The 21,266-nt window shown below is 41.7% G+C and overlaps 2 protein-coding genes across 2 annotated transcripts; one reads left to right on the top strand and one right to left on the bottom strand.

Annotated features, from left to right (window-relative positions):
• Positions 1–331: 331 nt before the first annotated feature.
• LOC106749494 (tubulin beta-1 chain) lies at positions 332–10,692 on the bottom strand. The gene is made up of 2 exons (XM_014628997.1): positions 10,498–10,692; positions 332–2,162 (listed from the first exon to the last, which is right to left on the bottom strand). The coding sequence occupies exons 1-2, from the start codon at positions 10,552–10,554 to the stop codon at positions 876–878; spliced, it is 1,344 nt and encodes a 447-aa protein (XP_014484483.1). The 5' UTR covers positions 10,555–10,692; the 3' UTR covers positions 332–875.
• Positions 4,548–5,567, top strand: LOC106749495. Its single transcript, XM_014628998.1, has 2 exons — positions 4,548–5,043; positions 5,149–5,567. The coding sequence occupies exons 1-2, from the start codon at positions 4,789–4,791 to the stop codon at positions 5,239–5,241; spliced, it is 348 nt and encodes a 115-aa protein (XP_014484484.1). The 5' UTR covers positions 4,548–4,788; the 3' UTR covers positions 5,242–5,567.
• Positions 10,693–21,266: the final 10,574 nt, after the last annotated feature.

Consider the following 21,266-nt stretch of genomic DNA (forward strand, 5'->3'; position numbering starts at 1 on the left):
TGGTCTATTTTGGTATAATTTTTATACTTAATAAAAAAGGGAAAGTTCATAAAAACCTAAAAACATGCAATCTTGTGTCTAAAATTATAAAAACTGCAATTGACATTTGAACTAATTAAATATTAAATGAAGAACAGTTTTCTTTCTTTGCTGTAACAATTTAATTTTTAGGTAATTACTAATATCTCTGATGATAAACGTAACGAGAACACACGTTCCATTAATTCAAAATGTAATTATGCGGTGAGTATATTATTTATTTTGGGTCGACTTGACATACTTGCTGCATATATTGAATGACTGAATGTCTAAGATCAATACTCTTACATCGTACACTTCATGGGTTTTTATTCACATCTATTTGCCATGGTATAAAACTGCGTATGATAACAGACGAATATAAATATATACGAAGTCTCTGAAAGTACAAAACTCAATAGCGCTAAGAAGTCTAGATCCGTATAATAATCAGGGGGTAGTGCGAGACGACATGATTTATATGATAATAATTTATTCAAAATATAGGTAGAGCGACCGCTGGTTTACGAGCGGTTATACATTGGATGGTAAGGGCGCGCGTGAATTAGTAATTGAAAGTAAAGTATACTATAGAAAAACACATAGTGAAAATAATAAATCATGGTTCAAATTTACCACGCCATGCGCGGTATTATCGCAAGGCCAACAAAAAGCGCGCGCGCGCTCCACAAAATTCGGAACTGAAGTCTGTAAAAAATAGATACAAAAGAGAGATAACGTAGAGTTAAGAAGCTGGGTGAAAGGGTTGGTGTGTCGTGTTGCGTTATCGCACGTTATCGGTCGAGAGAAAGGGCAGAGATAGAACGGTAATTTCCGTCGAGTGTTGTCTATCTTCTCTAGTTCTCATCGACCTCGGCTTCCTGCTCCTCGTCGAACTCTGCGTCCTCGTCCGCGGTAGCCTCCTGATACTGCTGGTATTCCGACACCAGGTCGTTCATATTGGACTCCGCCTCGGTGAACTCCATCTCGTCCATACCCTCGCCAGTGTACCAATGGAGGAAAGCCTTTCTCCTGAACATGGCGGTGAACTGCTCGGAGATACGCTTGAACAACTCCTGAATGGCAGTGGAGTTGCCGATGAACGTAGCGGACATCTTGAGACCACGTGGCGGAATGTCGCAGACGGCGGTCTTGACGTTGTTCGGGATCCATTCCACGAAGTACGAGCTGTTCTTGTTCTGGATATTGAGCATCTGCTCGTCGACCTCCTTCATTGACATTCTGCCGCGGAAAATGGCAGCGACTGTGAGATACCTGCCATGCCTGGGGTCGCACGCGGCCATCATGTTCTTCGCATCGAACATCTGCTGGGTAAGCTCCGGCACGGAGAGAGCTCTGTACTGCTGGCTGCCACGAGATGTGAGGGGCGCGAAACCGGGCATGAAGAAGTGCAGACGGGGGAAGGGTACCATGTTCACCGCGAGTTTCCTAAGGTCGGCGTTCAGCTGACCAGGGAACCTAAGGCAGGTCGTGACACCGGACATCGTTAAGGAGACGAGGTGGTTCAGATCGCCGTACGTTGGCGTCGACAGCTTCAAAGTGCGGAAGCAGATGTCGTAGAGGGCTTCATTGTCAATACAGTAGGTTTCGTCCGTGTTCTCAACCAGCTGATGAACGGACAACGTAGCGTTATACGGCTCGACGACCGTATCGGATACTTTGGGCGAGGGTACGACAGAATATGTATTCATAATCCTGTCGGGGTACTCCTCGCGGATCTTGGAGATCAGCAGAGTGCCCATACCAGAACCGGTACCACCACCGAGAGAGTGGGTGAGCTGGAATCCTTGCAGACAGTCGCAGCTCTCAGCCTCCTTCCTTACCACGTCGAGAACAGAGTCCACAAGTTCGGCACCCTCGGTGTAGTGGCCCTTCGCCCAATTATTGCCAGCACCAGACTGTCCGAACACGAAGTTATCCGGTCTGAAGATCTGCCCGAACGGTCCAGAGCGCACGGAATCCATTGTGCCGGGTTCCAGATCGACGAGGATGGCACGCGGCACGTACTTGCCGCCAGACGCCTCATTGTAGTAAACATTGATCCTCTCCAGTTGTAGGTCGGAATCACCATGGTAGGTGCCGGTCGGGTCGATGCCATGCTCGTCGCTGATGATCTCCCAAAACTGCAAGAACGTTTTCATGTTAATTCATGATGAAACTCACACTAATATATAAATATCTGCACAGCATACATTTCTGAAAGACCTCTTAAAGATATTTGAAAAATATAAGACGTCCTTTGAATATATTTGAAACACCTCTTAGAAATTGGTGCTGTCTGGGTATCTACAGTTCAGAGAAATGATGGTCAACTGACGAAATCGGGTACACCGGTGAGGACGAAATTACAGTCCCAACGTGATACGATCCTGTACTGTTGTTTCGGTGGATCGTGAACATTCGACTATCTCGGCTGAACTCGATCGCGGAAAGAAGCGTGTCGCGCGCTCCGACTCGCAGGCGAGTGTTATCCGTGCCGGAACGAATCGGCGTTGCCGACAAAAATTAGATACGCGTTCCAACTCTCGCATCATCCGCGTGCGCGCGTGTGTGCACGAGCGAAGGAAGTAAGTCTCGCGCACCGGCTTTCTCCCCGCAATTATCTCTCACATCCGTTTCCAGCCTTCCATTGTATCGAGCGAACGGAACCGGTTCGACGACCTCGCGGCGAATAGCTCGCGTGTAATTAATCGTAATACTCGGCCTGCACATCGAATTGTGGTTTTTTTTTTCTCTCTTGCGCTTATCGAAGCGAGCGAGCGCGTTCGCTGGCCCCCCTCGGGCACACAGCCGAATCGCCTGTGCGAGCGATAATCGGGACTAATTAGCACGTATCATAGGCGCGGTTCCGAGTCTCCGAGAGGTCCGGTCGATCGACGCGCGCCGGAGCGCATCGCGCGATGCCAGCGACGCGACGCCGCGGCGGCCACGTAATCTCCCGGAAGCGCATGCTTCGCTGTGATAATCACACGTAACCGACGTTTCATGCTGAAATGTCAATCACTCGTGAACGTATTCCAATTTAGCAACCGGGATGCCGTAATCGTTAAATTGAGCGCTCAAGTAGCTGGATCTAATTGCCTGAGAACCGACTTCCCTGGCCCTGGTATTAATCGTGGATTCCCGAGTCGAAATTTTGATACCACTCTGACGTTCTTAAGGATAATTTGCGCCTACTTAGACGATCTATAGATTAATAAAAACCTGCTTTGACGACACTGACCACTTTTCAACTTCTCTCTTGAATTTTTAATTCTACAGATTGAATTTTAATTCTACCTTCAACTATCTATTGGGTGAGTGCAAAAGTGTATGCGGAGTTTGTGAGTAAAAGTCAGACAGTGATTAGGCAAACAAAGTTCTTTATTCAATCAATGATATATTCTCCATTGTTGTCTATAATATTTTTCCAACGTTCTGGCAGCATACGGATGCCCCGATCATAAAAACTGCGCGGTTTAGATTCGAAGAACGAAGACACGATGTTTTTTAAGGCATCCAAAGAGTCAATTTTTTTCCATTTAAATGATTTTGCAATGACCGGAACAAGTGATAATCAGAAGGTGCGATATCAGGAGAATACGGTGGATGAGTTAGGACATCCCATTGCAGGCTGTTCAGTTTGCGCAGCGTCTGTCTCGAAACGTGTGGTCTTGCGTTGTCGTGGTGAAAGACTACGCCCTTGCGATTTGACAAAATCGGACGTTTCTGTTTGATTTCTCGATTCAGATTGGTTAATTGGCGACAGTACTTGTCCGAATCAATCGTTTGACCAGCGGGGAGAAACTCAAAATAAATTATGCCCTTGCAATCCCACCAAACACAGAGCATCACCTTCATCGGGTGTAAACCGGCCTTTGCCATTGCTTCACCATGCTCACCTGCCTGTTTCCATGTGCGTTTGCGCTGAACATTGTTGTACAGGACCCATTTCTCATCGCCCGTCACTAATCGATCCAAAAACGGCTCGTTTTTGAGCCGCCCGAGTAAAAAAACGGCAGCAGAAACTCGCTGGATTTTGTTCCTCTCCGTCATCAAATGGGGCACCCATACATCGAGCTTCAAATCGAAACCGATTTTTTTTAAACGCCGAAAAGCGGTTGATCGGTCAACGTTAAGTGCTGTAGCAACTTCCTCTGTTGAAATTCGCGGAGTATTCTGAACTAAAGTTCGCACAACATCGTCATCAATGTCTGAAGGTCGACCTGAGCGTGGCTCGTCTTCAAGGTTAAACTGTCCGCGGCGAAATTTCGCAAACCATTTTTCCACAGTTCGTTTAGCTGGTGCTTGATCTTGATAAACCTCTTGAATGTTTTTTACGGCTGCTGCAACGTTTATTCCTTTCCGAAACTCGTAAAGCATAATATGCCGTAAATGCACCTTTTCGACACTCATTTTGAAAGTAATCTTTCTCGAAGCAGTTCGTATCTACACAAATTCTTTTGTTTGAAATGAACGCTGCACACGTCACCTTTCCAACAATATGTCTTACGGAGATGGTGGTATTAATGACAAAACTTTACGCCGCTTCTAACGCCATCTATTGCACCTCCGCACGAACTTTTGCACTCACCCAATATTTCGACTAAAGCAACGAAAACGCAAATTTAAGATATCATTAGAGTCAAAGTAAAATTTATATATTATTAGAATTATGAAATTCAACCTTTATTTTAGCTCCTGCAGTGTTGTAAAATTAAAGGTTTAACATAGAACCAAGTTTTCAACTTAGGTGCACTGACGAGTATTATGGACGTTAACGAGCAGCATGGATTAATATCTCGAGTCGACTTAAACGCCGAGGGACTTTCTCGCGCGCGAATTTCCATCAGCGGAGGAGGATTGGGTGTGCCTGACGCAACTCAGTATTTGCAAACAAAAGAGGACGCTGATTACAAAATCGCCGGTGTACCGCGCATGGTCACCGCCAGTGCAGCTCGGCTCCATCCCGTGAACGTGGTTCAAAGACCCCGCATGGTATATTTCTGGAAATCAACATACAAGGTACACACGCGTGTATCTCTGAGTACAAAAGTGTGCAAATAGCGCATCGCTAGACCGACGTAATTGTAACGCGTTAATAATTCAAATGTGAACGCGATGTCGTAGATCCAGTATACATCACCGCGCGATTTCTACGTCAGAATATACCAGGAGGTACTGAGATTATTCTTGTCGCTTGGCAGATCATACGTCCCTTGAAATCCCGCGATAGAGAAGTTCTATTATACATATCTGTTGTCCTCAATGTGTCCTCAATGTGTCTAATTATAAATCCGATAAATCGGAGAACGAAGTTTCGTTTTCTAACTTGTAATAGAAACTGTTTGAATAAAAAAAAGGCATCTTGCGAATCGTTATCGCAATTATGGATGAGTTCTCGTTTTATCCGAGCTTGATTTTTTTTCAGCAATTTTTCTCAAGGAGATTGTAAGGTTCAATGTCCTATTTTCAGCGGCGCATTAAAGGGTTTATTCATAAATTTAATATTTATCAAACAAAATTACGTTTCTATACATTTATTTCACCATCTAAATAATTAATTTGAAACGACATTGAAGTAAAGCCATTTACACAATATTATAAATACAAAAATACTTTTCATCTTTATCAATGCTATATTTATACATCAATTAATTTAATAGAAATGCATAGATAGTAGAAAAACATATATAAGTGTTTAAATATATGCATGTAAGTATGTATTTTGAGTATTACGATAAATTATGAACTTGAAAAAGTCTTATCCCCCTCCCCCCCAAAAAAGGGGGGGGCAATAATTTTGAAATTTGTATATAATGTCTGCATATTAAACTTTAATGTCATAATATATATACGATGTCATATCATCAAATCTTATTTTTGGTTTAGAAAATATTAGAAATAGAAATTAAAAATAGCAAGTTAATCTCAAGGGACACGTATAACAAGCGTCAACTTCAGTCGCAAATATCCAAGCTCTCGAATGGTCAATCTTGTTCTAATCGCACGAGCAGTTAGACAATATTCCAATGTATGCATGGTACTAGTTTTATCGAATTCTTATCGAACTCGTTTTATCTTTGAACCTCCTTAATTGAGGTGAATACTCGACGAGTTGCGATGATCGCCGATCAGGTTGCACGGTGAACGCTCACTATCGCCAACATCGGGACACTCCCCGTGCAGCCGAGCTTTTTCGCCGTGACCGGCGATTATTGAATAATCTCGAGCTCCATATACAACCAGCGTGAAAGTCGTAGCGTAAAACCGTCAAGTCCGCCTACCGTACGCTCGCTAACGTGTATACGTCCCACATGGAAACGATGGATGTATTAAGCGACGACCATATATGAGCATCGTCGTTCGAAAGCTAAGATCGCCCAACCCTATCTACCTCTTTCCCTCCCCCTCCCTCGATATCTCGTCTGACCGCAATGTATGTATATGTTATAGCCAGATATGAGTCACCAATGTCACCGCTATATATAGACATGATGACTGTCAAACCAACACGATCGTGCAATTAGCATAAGCGATGATCGCTCGGTTTATGCACCACGACGACGGCGCGGCTCTGCTTGTCCCCGTTAAATTCCACCGATTTCTCTCCGAGTCGGTCCACGAAACTAATTTCGCGGCTGTACCAGGAGCCAGCGACGCGGCCGGCGTTGTTAGACCGGAAGAAGCGCGAAAGGTCGTACCGTTATTCTAAATGCACATGCCGACGTGTTGCATTCTACGCGTTGCGTAACTCGTCGAGCAGACAGATACAATTGGTCCATCAGCGGTGCTCGTATCGTGGATCCCACTGGCTTTTAATGAACCATCATTTATGCTAAATAAAAGGGACGGGTGTAGCAAGGCACGTCAAAAGCCATGGTAGACTATCTAAACTACTTAGAAACGAGTGCCGTAAATATATTAACTAGATAATCAAAATCTGCTAATAAAATGCAATGAATTATTTCTTTAGGAAGTTCTAATTATGCTGATATTACGGATTTTAGATCGGAACGTTTCGCTCCACTTTCATTCCTAGGAGATACAAAACAGCTTAAGCGCTCTATTATGCCATGAACCGCCGATAAGAGCCGTCAGTTGGCCGTAGTAAACGATAAGGCAATCTGACTAGTGAGAAATGCACTCTGAAGACCCAAAGCTAGCGTTTTGTGTTACGAAATGAGCAACCCTGCGAAAACGTTCAGTTACAACGGTGACAAGTGTCAAGTATCACCATTGCTATCAACAAATGTTACAATTAAGATAATAAAGATCATAATGAATAAAATAAATTCTATTCCAAATTCTCTCCAAAGAAGTATATTATTTTATTTGCTTAAGCTAGAAATCATGAATAATCGCTAATCTAACAACTCATTTAAGTAGACATTCGATAACAAAATAACTTCTATGATAGTATATAAAACTTCCCGGATGAGAATGTAAACTGGTCGTATTGACTGGAAGACGAGTTTAGCTCGTAAATTTTTTCTAACGAACCGGACATTGAAGAAAGATGGTGTAATGTTATTATTGACTAGTGTGATAAATATCCGTAGACGATAAAGACAGTAAAGCAGCTATCACTTACATATATGATTGTGGCAAGATATATAAATTTTAAATTATTAAATTTTATATACATATAAAATTATATATAATATCGATAATTGATAAATACATAAAATTTATTTTAAAAATAATATTTAGATCATTATTGGTAACGTTCACAGAGATTCTGCAATGAAATTTTAAAGGTGAAAAATAAAATAGCAATCGTCATTGAGTCGCGAGGATAGATGTACCCAGCCTTATGGACACGATCGATACACCTGGCTATATCTAGAGAGAGGGTCGCTTCGTCGGCAACGCGAAACGGTTCGAAACGGGCCGAGGTGATGCGGAGGAAAATGGCGAGAGAGGATGATATCGCTGTCTTCCTTTATTTGGGAGCGTGTTGCCGCGCTACGTGAGACTCGATGTCCTTGGACTCGAAGGCGTCATTGAGTGGGCATTTATAATAGTTACACAACAAGCACCCGTCGTCGTCAAGTAAAATGTAGTTTGCATTACGGTTCTTACCCTTATAGAGTGCAATTTTATTCGGAACACGCAATTTTGCATATCTTATCTCCTAAAAAAATAATCCCGTTGCTGAAAAAACTCCTTCGACCAAACGTATGTATTTCGCTAAAATAAAAAAAAAATGAAGTGATATCGAAGTTATTTGTATCGCGTCGAATGTGTCTTTAGAACACAAAGAAAATACAGTCTTTCCGAAGCTAATCATAGTAGTAATATAATTTAAAATTTTGCATCTACATTAATACATGACCTTCTAGTCTACAAGTTGGCAAGAGTTTCTTATTGTTTCTTTAATTTTTCTATATACTTATCAGATTACACTCCTTTGACGATATGATCCGATTATCGCTAAATTTTATCATATTGTGATGATTTTTTAGATTAGATGAACGAACAATAACGTATCAATTACATTTATAGTTACACAATTGTTAGCGAATTCGTTGACGAAACTGCTTCTCTCATGTCATTATGTTCATATTGTGAGTGCAAGGGATATCTCATAAAAAGATGGGACAAAAAATAACCTCTGATATCACGCTAGAGTGAAGTCGGATCGATTGAGATAGACAACTCGGCAAACGGGCAATGACTTGGTGCAGCAGCCTTAAAAATTACAGAAGCGTGACGATGGACATCGGCCAACCTCTCCTCGATCTTTTTGCCGTTCTCATAAGAAATCTCTCTGATAGGATCAATGATATCATAAAAATTCTCTCAGTCTTCTCATTATAAAGCGAAAGAACGAAACGTGATTACTTCAGAATTGTGTTGATTCATAAATTTCGAATAAATTTTGTTCTCTAAGTATCATTTTGTTCACGATATCGTCAAAATTCCCATAACATCTAACGATATAAAAAGTAATAAGTAAAAGATAAAAAAATGATACTAAGGATTGATCAATGAAATATCTTTAATAAATCGACAAAAAGTATAAAAACAGCACCGTGTATAATTCGAAAGACGCCGATCCGCGTGATTGACGAGAAATCGAGCGTTGGAGCGTATCTGGACTCACGACTTACGTATAGCCACGTGTCATCGGTCGTCCGTTAGCGAGCGCCATATAAAAATTTTCAAATACGCCCGCCCATCAACGTGTAGCCGTTAGCGCGATTACGACGCCACACCGGCCGACGAACGCGACGAAGGAATTTCATCTGCAGCAAGGCGTGTGCACACCGAATGAATGAATGTGCAAGTTGAGTAAGTTATTACACGTAGCAAACCGCATTCGCCGTTCATTCGTTCGGTGTGTATCTACCTTTAGGACGCGTTCATACGAACATGATCGAGAAGATTTCGCAAAAGGAGAGTTAGATATTCAGAAAAAAGATATAACCGTTTATCGAGTAACATCGCAGACTGCTAAATGTAAAAAATTGACTTAAAATCAGCATATTATATTTTACTGATACATAACACAAATAATATAACTGAATTCCCTGTTTTATCTCTCGCTTTACTAGCGAGTGAATATCGTGAAAAGTCCAGCGTAGTAGCGTCGGGATATCGACGCTCCGAAGAGTTTCAATGAGTCAGAAAAAGCAAAGGGGGGGAAGGGGGAGAAAAAGAAAGAAAAAAAGAGAGAGAGAGAGGAAGAAGAGATGCGCGCGCAAGCGGTCGATGTCGCCGCGTACAGCGACTATCTTCACGTCGCCGAGAGGTATGCCACACCCACCCCGCGTAAACCGGACAATGACGGGCAAATTCGGCGACTTTTGCGAATAATTCGCACAGCATGCGCGATTTCGCGATGAAACAGTGATTTATGGCGAGCGCAGAGTAACGTGCATGTCGAGTACAAGGATGTATCGTAGAGAAGATGGCCGTCGTACAGGCATCGACGACGACGACGCCTCGTTCCGGAACGCGGTGGCGCGACATGAGAAAAGAACAGGGGGGAACAAAAAAAAAAACCCGTTAGACTCGGCTCGCTCGCGCCGGCCGGCCGGCGCGAGCTCCTGTCGCCATGACAGGTCTTCGACCGAGCGCGCGGGCGAGGCACTGTCGTTTTTTCGCATACCAACGAGACGAGCGAGTCGAGAGATTCCGCGCGCCGTCGGGAATCGTCGCAGACGGCATATACGGCGTTCCTCCAGAAGCGGAGAGTACGGTCACTCGGTGAAGAAAATGGCGTGGCTTCGTATATCCGATGTATCACCGGGATCGAGAAAATATCTCTCGCGGTAACCGACGCGATTCCTCGTCGACGAGATCGTTTCGCAAAGTTTCCGACGGAGACGCGGGCAAAGGTCGAAAAATCAGCACGGTAGAATCCCGGCTCCGGTCGTACTAAGGGCGAACAAAGGAACGCACGACACGCGGCGTCGGTTCGTTCGATCGCGACCCGGCCTCTCTTTCCTTCGTTCGGTGTCGGCTACATACCTTCGCTCCAATTTGGTTGCCGCACTGACCGGCTTGGATATGAACGATTTCCCTCATGTTGCTCGTGCGAACTCTGTCGACTGAAGGGGATTCCTTGGTATCTCTACCGCGACGGCGACTGCAGCGATTGCTACCGAACCAGCGAACGACGACGAACGTGGACTAACGCGTCGCGAGAGCCCAGAGACGAGTATGCGCCGGTTGCGGTGTCCGTTACAGATTTTCAAGTCTCTCCGGGGCGAGCGCGGCGGTGCGCGGGGAGAGCTCAGGCGTATCGCTCGTCCGATTGGCCCGGCCGTTCCTCCCTGCACCCCTCTATCACGCAATTCGCGCGGCGGCACCCGCGACGACTGCAGCGTTGCCAACTGCGCGTGCGCGCGCGGCCGGATCGTTCGCCGCCGCCGCCGGGCGAGCGCATAGACTCCTGCGGATTCCGCACCGCCGAAATGGCTGCGATTCGTCGAAACTCAAGAGGAATCATTACGCCGCAGCAGTTCCAGGCTCGGTACGATGTCGCCCGGAGCCCCATGCGCTACGGTCAGGATATCTGCGTTGTTTTTTCAGAAATGGCGAGATGCGTTCTAGTTGCTATGGATGTCTAGCGTCAATGCGGTGGCTCTACGCCGCCGGATATGCCTTGCGTCATAACGGTCGGCCGGGACGGCACAGGACGCAACTTGAAATTGCACTTCCATCTCGCCGTCCTTCCTGCTGTTTCGTGATGATTTACTGTCGTAGATGTTGCCTCGCGAATGCACTGCTCGCTCTTGACGAGTGAGAGATGCCAAAGGTAGGTAACGCACGCAAGGTGATAAGTGATTTTCCTACTTTCTTGATATTTGCCCGATGAATATTAATTAGCTCAGCGTATGCAACCGTCTCGAACGTTACGGCTCTGCGGACACAAAGCATTAGATCAACCTGCATAATCTCGAAACCGGACGCCGTTCTAACGTGAGTACCGATAAGAATAAATGTTTGATAAAAGATTTGATACACGTTCGTGTAGTGAATGTAGCAAAAGTAATATGAAGGTTCGATTTTTTTAACTCTCTCTGGTAAGATTCACACAATTGAAATATTTCTAAAATCGATCATGTTATACTTGCAAAATCTTTGCAACGATGAAAGTCCTCTCGAATTTCATGCGTGACTGCACACAAAAGAAATGTGCTAGAATGACAAACGTAATTATCTGTTTTTCAGCTTCTTAAATCAAGTAATATTTTTATCAATTTAAATATATTTTAATAGCTTCTAGTAAATACTTGAATGAAGTAATATCTTAATTTATGAGTAAATTACTGAATATAAGTATAAAATGGCTCCAAATTTAAAAGAATATATATTTATTAGAAATATAGAATTATATGTAATACTTTTCCATTGAAGAAATCTAATGGTTTTTAAATTTCAATTTTTTGTTCGATAAATATTTTCTAAAATGAAATTTTGATACACTCAATATTGTAAATTTAATATTTGTCGCAATTTTAACATATTTTAATATATACAAGTGATGTCTATTTATACAAAGGAAATATTATATATAGTCATTTATATTCTTATTTTAAATAAATATTTATCAAGAAGTATTGAAGAACCTTTTTACTTGGATCAAGTAAATATTACTGGAACAATAGAACTTTTTTTCACTGCAAGATATCAAGCATCTGCGATGCTTTTCTGCTTATAAAATTTCACAGAATCGTGACGTTACGATTTGTAACGTCGCTGCATTAGCATAATTGTAATTACAAAAAATACAAAAAAAACCCTGTTAAATTGCATTAGAAAGTTATTGAAACAAATTTTTTTCAAGATAATTGTATCCGCGAATACTCTAATGTTATATTAAATATTAATTCTTAGCTATACACAAATTTAATCTTATAAATTTCTTACAAAAGTTATGACATCAAAATGTTTATTTACAGAATCGTCATTACATAACGGTTGGTTCCGCTCGTTGGTTCAGAAATTCCGACGCCCTCGGCTAACGCCCTAAATATCAGAAGGGCTACTTCGGTCCTGACGGGTAGTCTCGCAGATGCGGGTGAGGTTGGGTTTGCCGCAGAGAGGTCATTTTGTTATAAAGCGAGGAGGCGAATCGTTCGATCGGACACGAATGGTCAATATACGAAGCGAGCGTCGTGGGCAGAAAACGCAGGGTGGTTTTTCACCTTCCTTCGCAAAGTCGGCGCGAGAAATGGCCGCTCCGCTTGTTAACACAGCTGCAGTGCTTCGTTACGAGACTTCCGGGCGTGTATCTCGAGCGAAATACGTGCGCCTGCAGCATATCGATTCGCAGGCGTGGTCGGCGGCGGCAAGCTGCACGATTGCAGATGCGAATGCTCTCTGCAAGCGGACGCGCGGCGGCAGCGGTGCGCGGTGGCGTCGATATCGCCGACCTTCCTCAAGACGAGTGAGACATTTATTAAGGGTTAATTCAGTCGTCTCTATATTTGTCCCCTTTAGAGCGCGTTTCGGATGATTTATATTTCACGACGGAATTCAGGGCGGAATTCTGTTTGGAGCTAAAGAAGCACTCGAAGAATTAGAGATATGTTTCCATATTACATTTTTGGTTCCCTGCATTATGTGGAGGGGGAAGGGAGCATAGAATGTAGATAGAATTCCGGATAGGATTCTCGGATTTTGTCGCGAATTATATAGTTCGTCTGAAGTGAGTCTTTAATTACGATTAATTCGTCTTTAAATACGAGACAAGAGCATGATTGAATTAAAAGTCAAAGTTGAAAGTTGGATGAATCCAGAGGTTGAGTGATCATTTCCCATACAACATAGAAGCTTGCAGTAATATTGCTACTACGTTACAATATTGTTTTGTTAACTTTTGTACTATATCAGTTGGTTCTTTCGAAATGTTATTGTTTTGATATTTCAAATTTATATCAAATTTATAGAAAATACTCCTGTAAACATAATGATGTGTTAATAACGTTGCTGACGTCATTAATGGAGAATTTTTACCTTGTCAGAATTGTCATACGGAAATATATATTGTATCTCGAATATAAAAAAGAAAATAAGATTCTTGTAATTAATCACGGATAATTATCACACAGATAATATTGTATTTAGAAAGTAGTGCATAATAATATTAGATCAGAGGGTTATTGTTGTTGCAATTGCGAACGGTTTTGGATTGGAAAGCCAAAGATTGTCGCGAACGTTGGGACGTGAATTCTTTGCGCAACAGTACTGTATTCGTCCACGGCTACGTCGTATGACATTACATTACCTTAACAGCAACTCTGTCTCGTTTTCACATAAGATGCGTTGGTGCGCCGTATATAACGCCTCCTCAAAAACGCGTTAAGTACAAATCCTGTTAAGAGGACTTATTGTGTATGACGAGTACATGACGTTTATACGTGTACGCGCGATTACATAAATACCGCAAGTACGTTCGTTTGTGAATAATACAGAGGCCTATGGCCCATGAATAATTCGGAATTTCGCAATCTATACCACTAGCGATAAAGAGTAACATATATGTCGTATAGAAAGAAAACGATTAAACGTGAATTATCTTTCGATTTAAACTGGAGTTCGAGGGACCTTTCGATAATGTTACGTTTCTTATTCGACATATAACTTTAATCGTCCTCGAATTTTCATCAATTATTTGTGACTAATTGCAAGAATATTTAGTGCCATAATATTTTATATTTGATACAGTATATATTTGTGTGTGACAATTTTGAGAAGGTAAAAATTTCCGATGTGCCATTCAACTGTTATGCATAACGTTTACATGCACTCAGGTAGGGTATAATGGTTCATTAAAAACGATGAGTCAACTGCATGCGTGTCTCTCCTAATCATTCTGTTAGAGACATGCACGTTGCAAGTAGGAAGTGCACAAAGTAGTTGTGGCTAGAATTGAGACATACATAACTCTGTGGGAAACCTCAAGCGAAACATACTTCTCATAATAAACGTGTGATAATAAATAAATTTGTTTATCAGTGATCGATATCAATCAGTGGTCGAAACCAATACTTTATCTAATTAGTCAGTACTGCTTGTTAGCCAATACTAATTTCAACAAAGATACATACACATAAAACAATTTAAATTAAATATACATTAAAAATTAAATTAATTAAATTAAATTAAATTAATTAAATTGGAATTAAATACAAAAAAATTTTGGATTTTCTAAATCATCGTTCCTCGCGTTCCCGAGCCGTGGTAAATCGTTTTGTTTATAACATTTTCAACAAATATATTAAATCCGTAAAAATTCATGAAACGTAAAGGTTTATAAGATATGGTATCCTTTAATTCAAACGGAAATGCGCCATTTGGGAGACGAGACAAATTACGCTTCAATGTTGATTAAAGGAAATTACTAAAATGTCTGTGAGGTAGCATGTTGCGGCAGGTGGTTAACTTTAGCGTAGTCCACTCTATCCTTAGGCCGGTGTTCGTCTTAGACTCATCCTGGCTACCCCAACCTGTCGTAGGGAAAAGTCGATAAGAGTGACTCACGAACACGTACACGCCCAGTAGCCCACAACCCGGCGAGATTAATTAATGAACGAGCGGAGTGTGGCCGTTTATATAACTACTATCATGCTATTCATCTCAGGCATTCATGCATGTAGTGTAATTAATCGCATTATCATTCTGCTCATTGAGAATTATCACATACACACGGAGTGATTACAGAACGTGATTTCTTCTCGCTTCTCGATGTATTCGCTTATCGATGTGTTCGTCACGAGTCTTGTTTTCTATGATGTTATTACATTATACAGGATGTTACATGGCATACTGTATAAACATAAGAAGCATGTTTCTGATGTAAATTGAAGTGATTAAATTGAGAAAATATCCTAGAAACATGGATCAAACTCGAAACGGTTATCCATCTACAAGTGTTTAAAGTTTATAAATGACAGCCCAATTTTTTGAAACGCTTTTTTGTTAAACTTGGGAAATAAAAAAGAAAACAAAAGATGAAAAGTTTAGTATATGAAAGGAGAGTTAATACTCTAGTTGAATTAATACAGTGTATTAATGTTGCGTGTGAACAAATAAGGAACAATCATGATGTTCGTGCGGCTGCTCAACCTATCTTAAATAACATCTGTATATTAATGCCCAAGGACGTCAATTTAAACAAGTTATGTAGTCTTTCTTTATATATGCCTATATTTTCATTTTCTTTATTTTATATTTTTAGTACAAAGTTTCTAAAAAAATTGCGCTCTTTACTATTTATAAACTTTAAACATGTTTAGATGGATAACCGTTTCGAATTAGGCCCATGTTTATAAGATATTTTCTATTATTCCAATTTATATCCGAAACATGCTTCTTAAGTTTATATATTGAATGAAAAGAATGCTACGCTCAAGCAAATGTTTGCTAAGGAATATTGGAGTGATTATTCTACTCGGGTCAAGTAAATATTATTGGGTGAGTGCAAAAGTGCATGCGGAGTTTGTGAGTAAAAGTCAGACAGTGATTAGGCAAACAAAGTTCTTTATTCAATCAATGATATATTCTCCATCGTTGTCTATAATCTTTTTCCAACGTTCTATTCGATCTAAAGCTGATTCCCTTTTTTTCTACGCGCTGCGAAAGCGCCTACACAGCGTAGAAATCTGAGGTCACAGCGATGGACACAAATGTCAAATTGCCTATGAAATCCCCCTCCTGCCTATATTGAGCGTTCCCGTGCAGCTCGATATCGACGGGTCTTGTTACATACTGAACGTGCGGCGGCGCGCGTCACATACAGACGACAATGTTCCGTTCGTGCTGTCAACGTATCACACAGCGGAGCAATACAAGTTATATTACGACGGGCGGTCGGGTCAAGTGCTCTCGCATTCAACGCGAAAGACGTCAACGTTACGTGTCCTTCTCGCGGTCGCGCTCGCACGCGTACACGTGCTCGCGAACGAGAGAAGGTGCGATCGACGACGACGACAGCGACGAGGTGTAGCCCGCCGGTCTTGCCGTCGTTGCCTTGTATGGATCACCTCGTGCGCCGTCGTCGTCGTCCTGCAGAGGAGAGAATGAAAAAAGGGGCGCGCACGCGGGTACGCACGCGTATGCGGCAACGGCGACGCGGTTTCGCGTGATAAAACGCGCGCGCGCGTAACGGGGCCGCCGGCATCGATCATAAGCACCGTGGTTACCCGTAATTATCATGGCCGGCGCGATCGGTGCGCTGCGTCCGCCTCTGGCACGACATGAACGACACGCATCCGACACGCACGTACGTAGTCGATCATCCTCTTCGTTTCCGCGGAAGTGCTGCATTTCCACGATCGCGCTGCGATGTGGACGATCGAATCGCCGAATATGAAAGCGAAATTCGCGTTCTCTCCTCTCCGAGGTCTGTCGCGAGGCTATCGCGGATTTCAGCAAATCGGGTAGATTTTTGCCCATGTCGGAAGTCAATTGGAAAAGCTAAGAGTTACTTTCACCCAAGATTTGAACGTTTACGCGTAGTAAAGTTGTTCTGTTACTGATTGTTTTACTTTTATACTATATTTTTCTCAACATTTTTTTACTTGGAATTTTTTATGTAACTGAAACAATTTATATTTATAAAATTGAAAACTGAAACGTTAATGATTTATCATTCGCATTTGACATAAATCTTTTGATACCATAACTTTTGTAGGAAATACAAGATTAAATTTGTATAGCTATTCACAAGTACAATTATTCCGAATAAAGTTATTTATAAAGTAATTGAAAATTTCCGGTACACATTCAATTTACATACGTATGGCATGTATATGTAACTTCCGCCGTGACATAGCTGACTCAAGCTTCATGTGTATTATAAACATTTAACACTCTAACAGTTCTCCTCGAGTGTAGTGGTAAAGTATACTCAGCTAATTATTTCGAGAAACCGAGGTTCGATCATGTCGAGGAAATTCGAAATTTTTTTCTTTTTTTATGTTATGGTTACCGTTACAGTATTACACAATAATATTTTACAATATAGCATGAACACATAGAGTGTGTTTCAAAATAACATCCACAAATTTCGTTAGAACGAATTTAGATAAACAAAATGTCATTTACCATTTTGCAAACAACATGCGAAATCTCGAGTTATCATTAATTGAATATAATCATGTATAGAGGCTTCTTTAATTAATAACTCAGAGTTTACCTGTTATTTGCAAGAAGACTTTCTTGTTCAGAGTAACCTGATCTATAAGCATATTATATGATGCGTACTCGAATTGCACTTTCGGTGCCACGTGAGCGCAAGTTTTGAGGACGTAAGTCTCGCGAGCCTCCGGCGGCGTTTTTCGCGCGCTCCTTCGTTTGTTTTGGCGGCGTTGAGCGCAGCCGAGGCGGGAATTAATCAGTGCGTCGGTGGCCTGACGCGTCCAAAGGCCTTTCGTCAATCTTGCCGCTGGAGATTGCATAATGTCCGACGTAAGAACAATTCACGAGGATACGCTCGGCTTAATGCCCCATGTCCATTGTCCTTCGTTGGCTTTGCTATTAAGCAGCGGGTCCGCGGGCATAAACGCGGGCATAATGGATGACATCATGTCTACTTTAAAACGACGTCGAGCGAGCACGCGTTCCCGTGCGCCGACAGGAGAAAAAGCAGTGCTGGCGTCATTTCGCCGCGGCGCCTTGTCTCGCGATAATTAGCGGTCGATTTGTATCGAACGAACGTCGTTACTTAATCCCTGTTATCGGCGTCTAGAAAAACGCTCGGAACGATCCTCTGATCTCGCTCGCGAGATGCACTGATTAAAAGCCACGTCGCGTTACGTTGTAGGAAGTGCTCAGTATCGTGGCGGCGGAACGTGACATCAGCGCGCATGTAGCTTTAAATGCCACGATCTGTCTTCTGAATCGAAATTAAGCTAATTGGTAGGTTTGTCGAAACGAATCGTATCACACACACGAATCGTATCACACACACACACACACACAGTTATCAACGATTTTAACATATCAACGGCCTTATTTAGAATTAATTGATTTTAAATTGAAAATAGATTTTTTCTTTAAAAAGATTTTATTTTAAGGGTTTTTGAAAAATCATGTAACATTTTTATAGAAAAATGTATCGGTATGTATTTGTGCATTTTTTTTAGCACATATAATATATATTACAGTTTTATTAAATCTGCTGAGTACGTGTTATTTATGTAACATAGTCTGTATTTTATAATGTAAAAAATCAAGTTGAGATTGTGAAATTATAATCATCGTTACATAATATGCAATTTTTCTATTGGCGTCTTTTGAATTCGACATGGTTACGTGCTACGTATACAGGTTGACGGTTATTTGCATAAATACATACCATTTATAGCAGCCTCTTGACGTCATCATGGTTTCAACTTTTTACTCATTACATTTGCAAGAAGAGCACATTAGACAAAAGTAGTTTATTAAATTCGTGCCGTTTATCATATTAAAATATATCGAATGATTCTATACGACAGTCAAATAACGAAATAATATCTTGATTTGCTAAAGAATATTGGAGTAATTACTTATTTAAATTTAGCATTATTTTCTATATACATACATTGAGAAAAAGTACTTGAAAATCACTTTTTTAAATACTAAAAAGTATTTAAAAATACTTAAAAATTTATTTGTGGGATATAGTTTATCTCACAGAAATAAACCTTATTTCTGAGAAATAAACTTTATATCCCCGACAAATAAATTCGTAAATACCTATATTTTTTTTTTTTTAGTGTATACAGCGTGTCTAAATGCGATTTTTTACAACGTATATATGTGGCATATGCGATTGAGAAGTTATGTTTGACGACATATACCAGGTGTATGCATAAGTTTTTTCCGGTTTTTTGGTTAAAAAAAAACACGTAATTTTCAAGGGAAATTAGTTTTTTTTTATTCAAAATATTGGCCATCGACTTCTACACATTTCGCCTATCTTTCAGGTAATTTATGAATACCATGCCAGAAAAACTGTTTGTCTTTTGCGGCAAACCATTCGTCGAGCCATTTTCCAACTTCCTCGAAATTGCTGAAGTGCTGCTCTGCGAGCGCGTGCCCCATAGATGCGAAGAGGTGATAGTCTGATGGCGCCAGGTCTGGAGAGTACGGGGGGTGCGGAAGGATGTCCCATCCAAGCGATTTCAAAGTGTCTTTCACTGGTTTTGCTGTGTGAGACGGCGCATTGTCGTGTAACAAAATCACTTTGCCATGTCTTCTGGCCAATTCCGGTCGTCTTTCGATTAATGCGTGGTTTAAATTAATCATTTGTTGGCGATAGTTGTGTATTAACGGTTTCGCCGGGCTTCAAGAGTTCATAATACACAATACCGCTCTGGTCCCACCAGACACAGAGCATGGTCTTCTTGCCGAAGCGATTTGGCATTGGTGTTGATGGACCGGCTTCGCCAGGTGAAAGCCACGATTTTTTCCGCTTCGGGTTTTCAAAATAAATCCATTTTTCGTCACCCGTCACAATTCGATACAAAAATGATTTCCTTTCGTGGCGACATGATCACTGAACGATAAAACAAAGACGCTAGTTTTTGGCGGACTCAACTTGTGTGTGTTTATAGTTTTAAATGTCAGACGAACAAAATGACGTATGTGTCAAATTAATACGCTGCGTACTTTTCGCTGGCGCCATCTCTTAGTTAAACCGGAAAAAACTTATGCATACACCTGGTATATCCCTGTTGAATATTTCCACGAAAATCCATAGGAACTTACGCGAATCCACATAGGATAACAAAAATTGATATAGGAATTCACATGGTGTATGAAAATCCATATAGGAATCCATATGGTTTTTGAAAATTCAAATAAGAACCCATATGGATTCCTATTTAGGGCCTGGGGTTTTGGCGCAAATCCCCAGGAACAACCATAGAATTTCATATGGATTTCCTATATGGATTTCTACCTGATTTTTTCAACAGAGATACATCGTACACAGCGAAAGGGTTATTTAACTCCTATCCGATCGGGACTCAGTGAATCGAAAACGCTAGAAAATCGTATCACATCGCCCGCGACCTCGTGGCGTAGCTTATTAAGCGCTTCCAGCTACAGGCTTAGTACTCCTACAAGTAACCTTCAGCCTCTATGTAGCACCAAACCTACGCTATTAGTCGATCGTGCTTCAGGCGGGACACACGTGTCGTGGATCCCGAATTCGCACCTGGTAACAGGCGGACTCGCGGTATTCTTTCCACGCATGTCAGCGCGAGGTGAGCGTGAGTCACGGTTATCGACCTTGATGGAAGGGATGTATTCGGTTCTCGCTTGGCTCCGTTGCGCCGGGGGTGGCTTCCCACTCTTTCTCTTCCCATCATGGCCGTGCGGAATTTCCATAAAGGAGAACCGCACGTACCTTGCTTACACTGTGCGCACCTCGGCGAACAATTGCGACAGGGGGTTGTTTGCACGAAGCTATCCTGAGTCAGAAGCACGAACGTTGAGTCACCGTCAACGATCGATATTGTCTATATATATATATACATATACATACTCGTGCACATTGTAGCAGGGCGACTGTCGCGCGCGCGGTTTCTATTTCTCCACGGACGGTACTCACCAGCCAGTCGATTGCGGTTAATAGCGATTATTTCCGACAAACGGAACGTTCGCCTTGCCGCCTCTTCTTGGTTATCTATTTCAAAAATAACTGAGAGCCGGAAATAAAATGTTAAATAGAGAAATAGAAGGGGCAAGAGTTCGTGAAATTCTACGAATATGAATTAATTTCGCGCTAGTTACATTAT

Source organism: Dinoponera quadriceps, unplaced genomic scaffold (assembly GCF_001313825.1).
Source record: "Dinoponera quadriceps isolate SergipeBrazil2010 unplaced genomic scaffold, ASM131382v1 scaffold3897, whole genome shotgun sequence".
NCBI classification, from domain to species: Eukaryota; Metazoa; Arthropoda; class Insecta; order Hymenoptera; family Formicidae; genus Dinoponera; species Dinoponera quadriceps.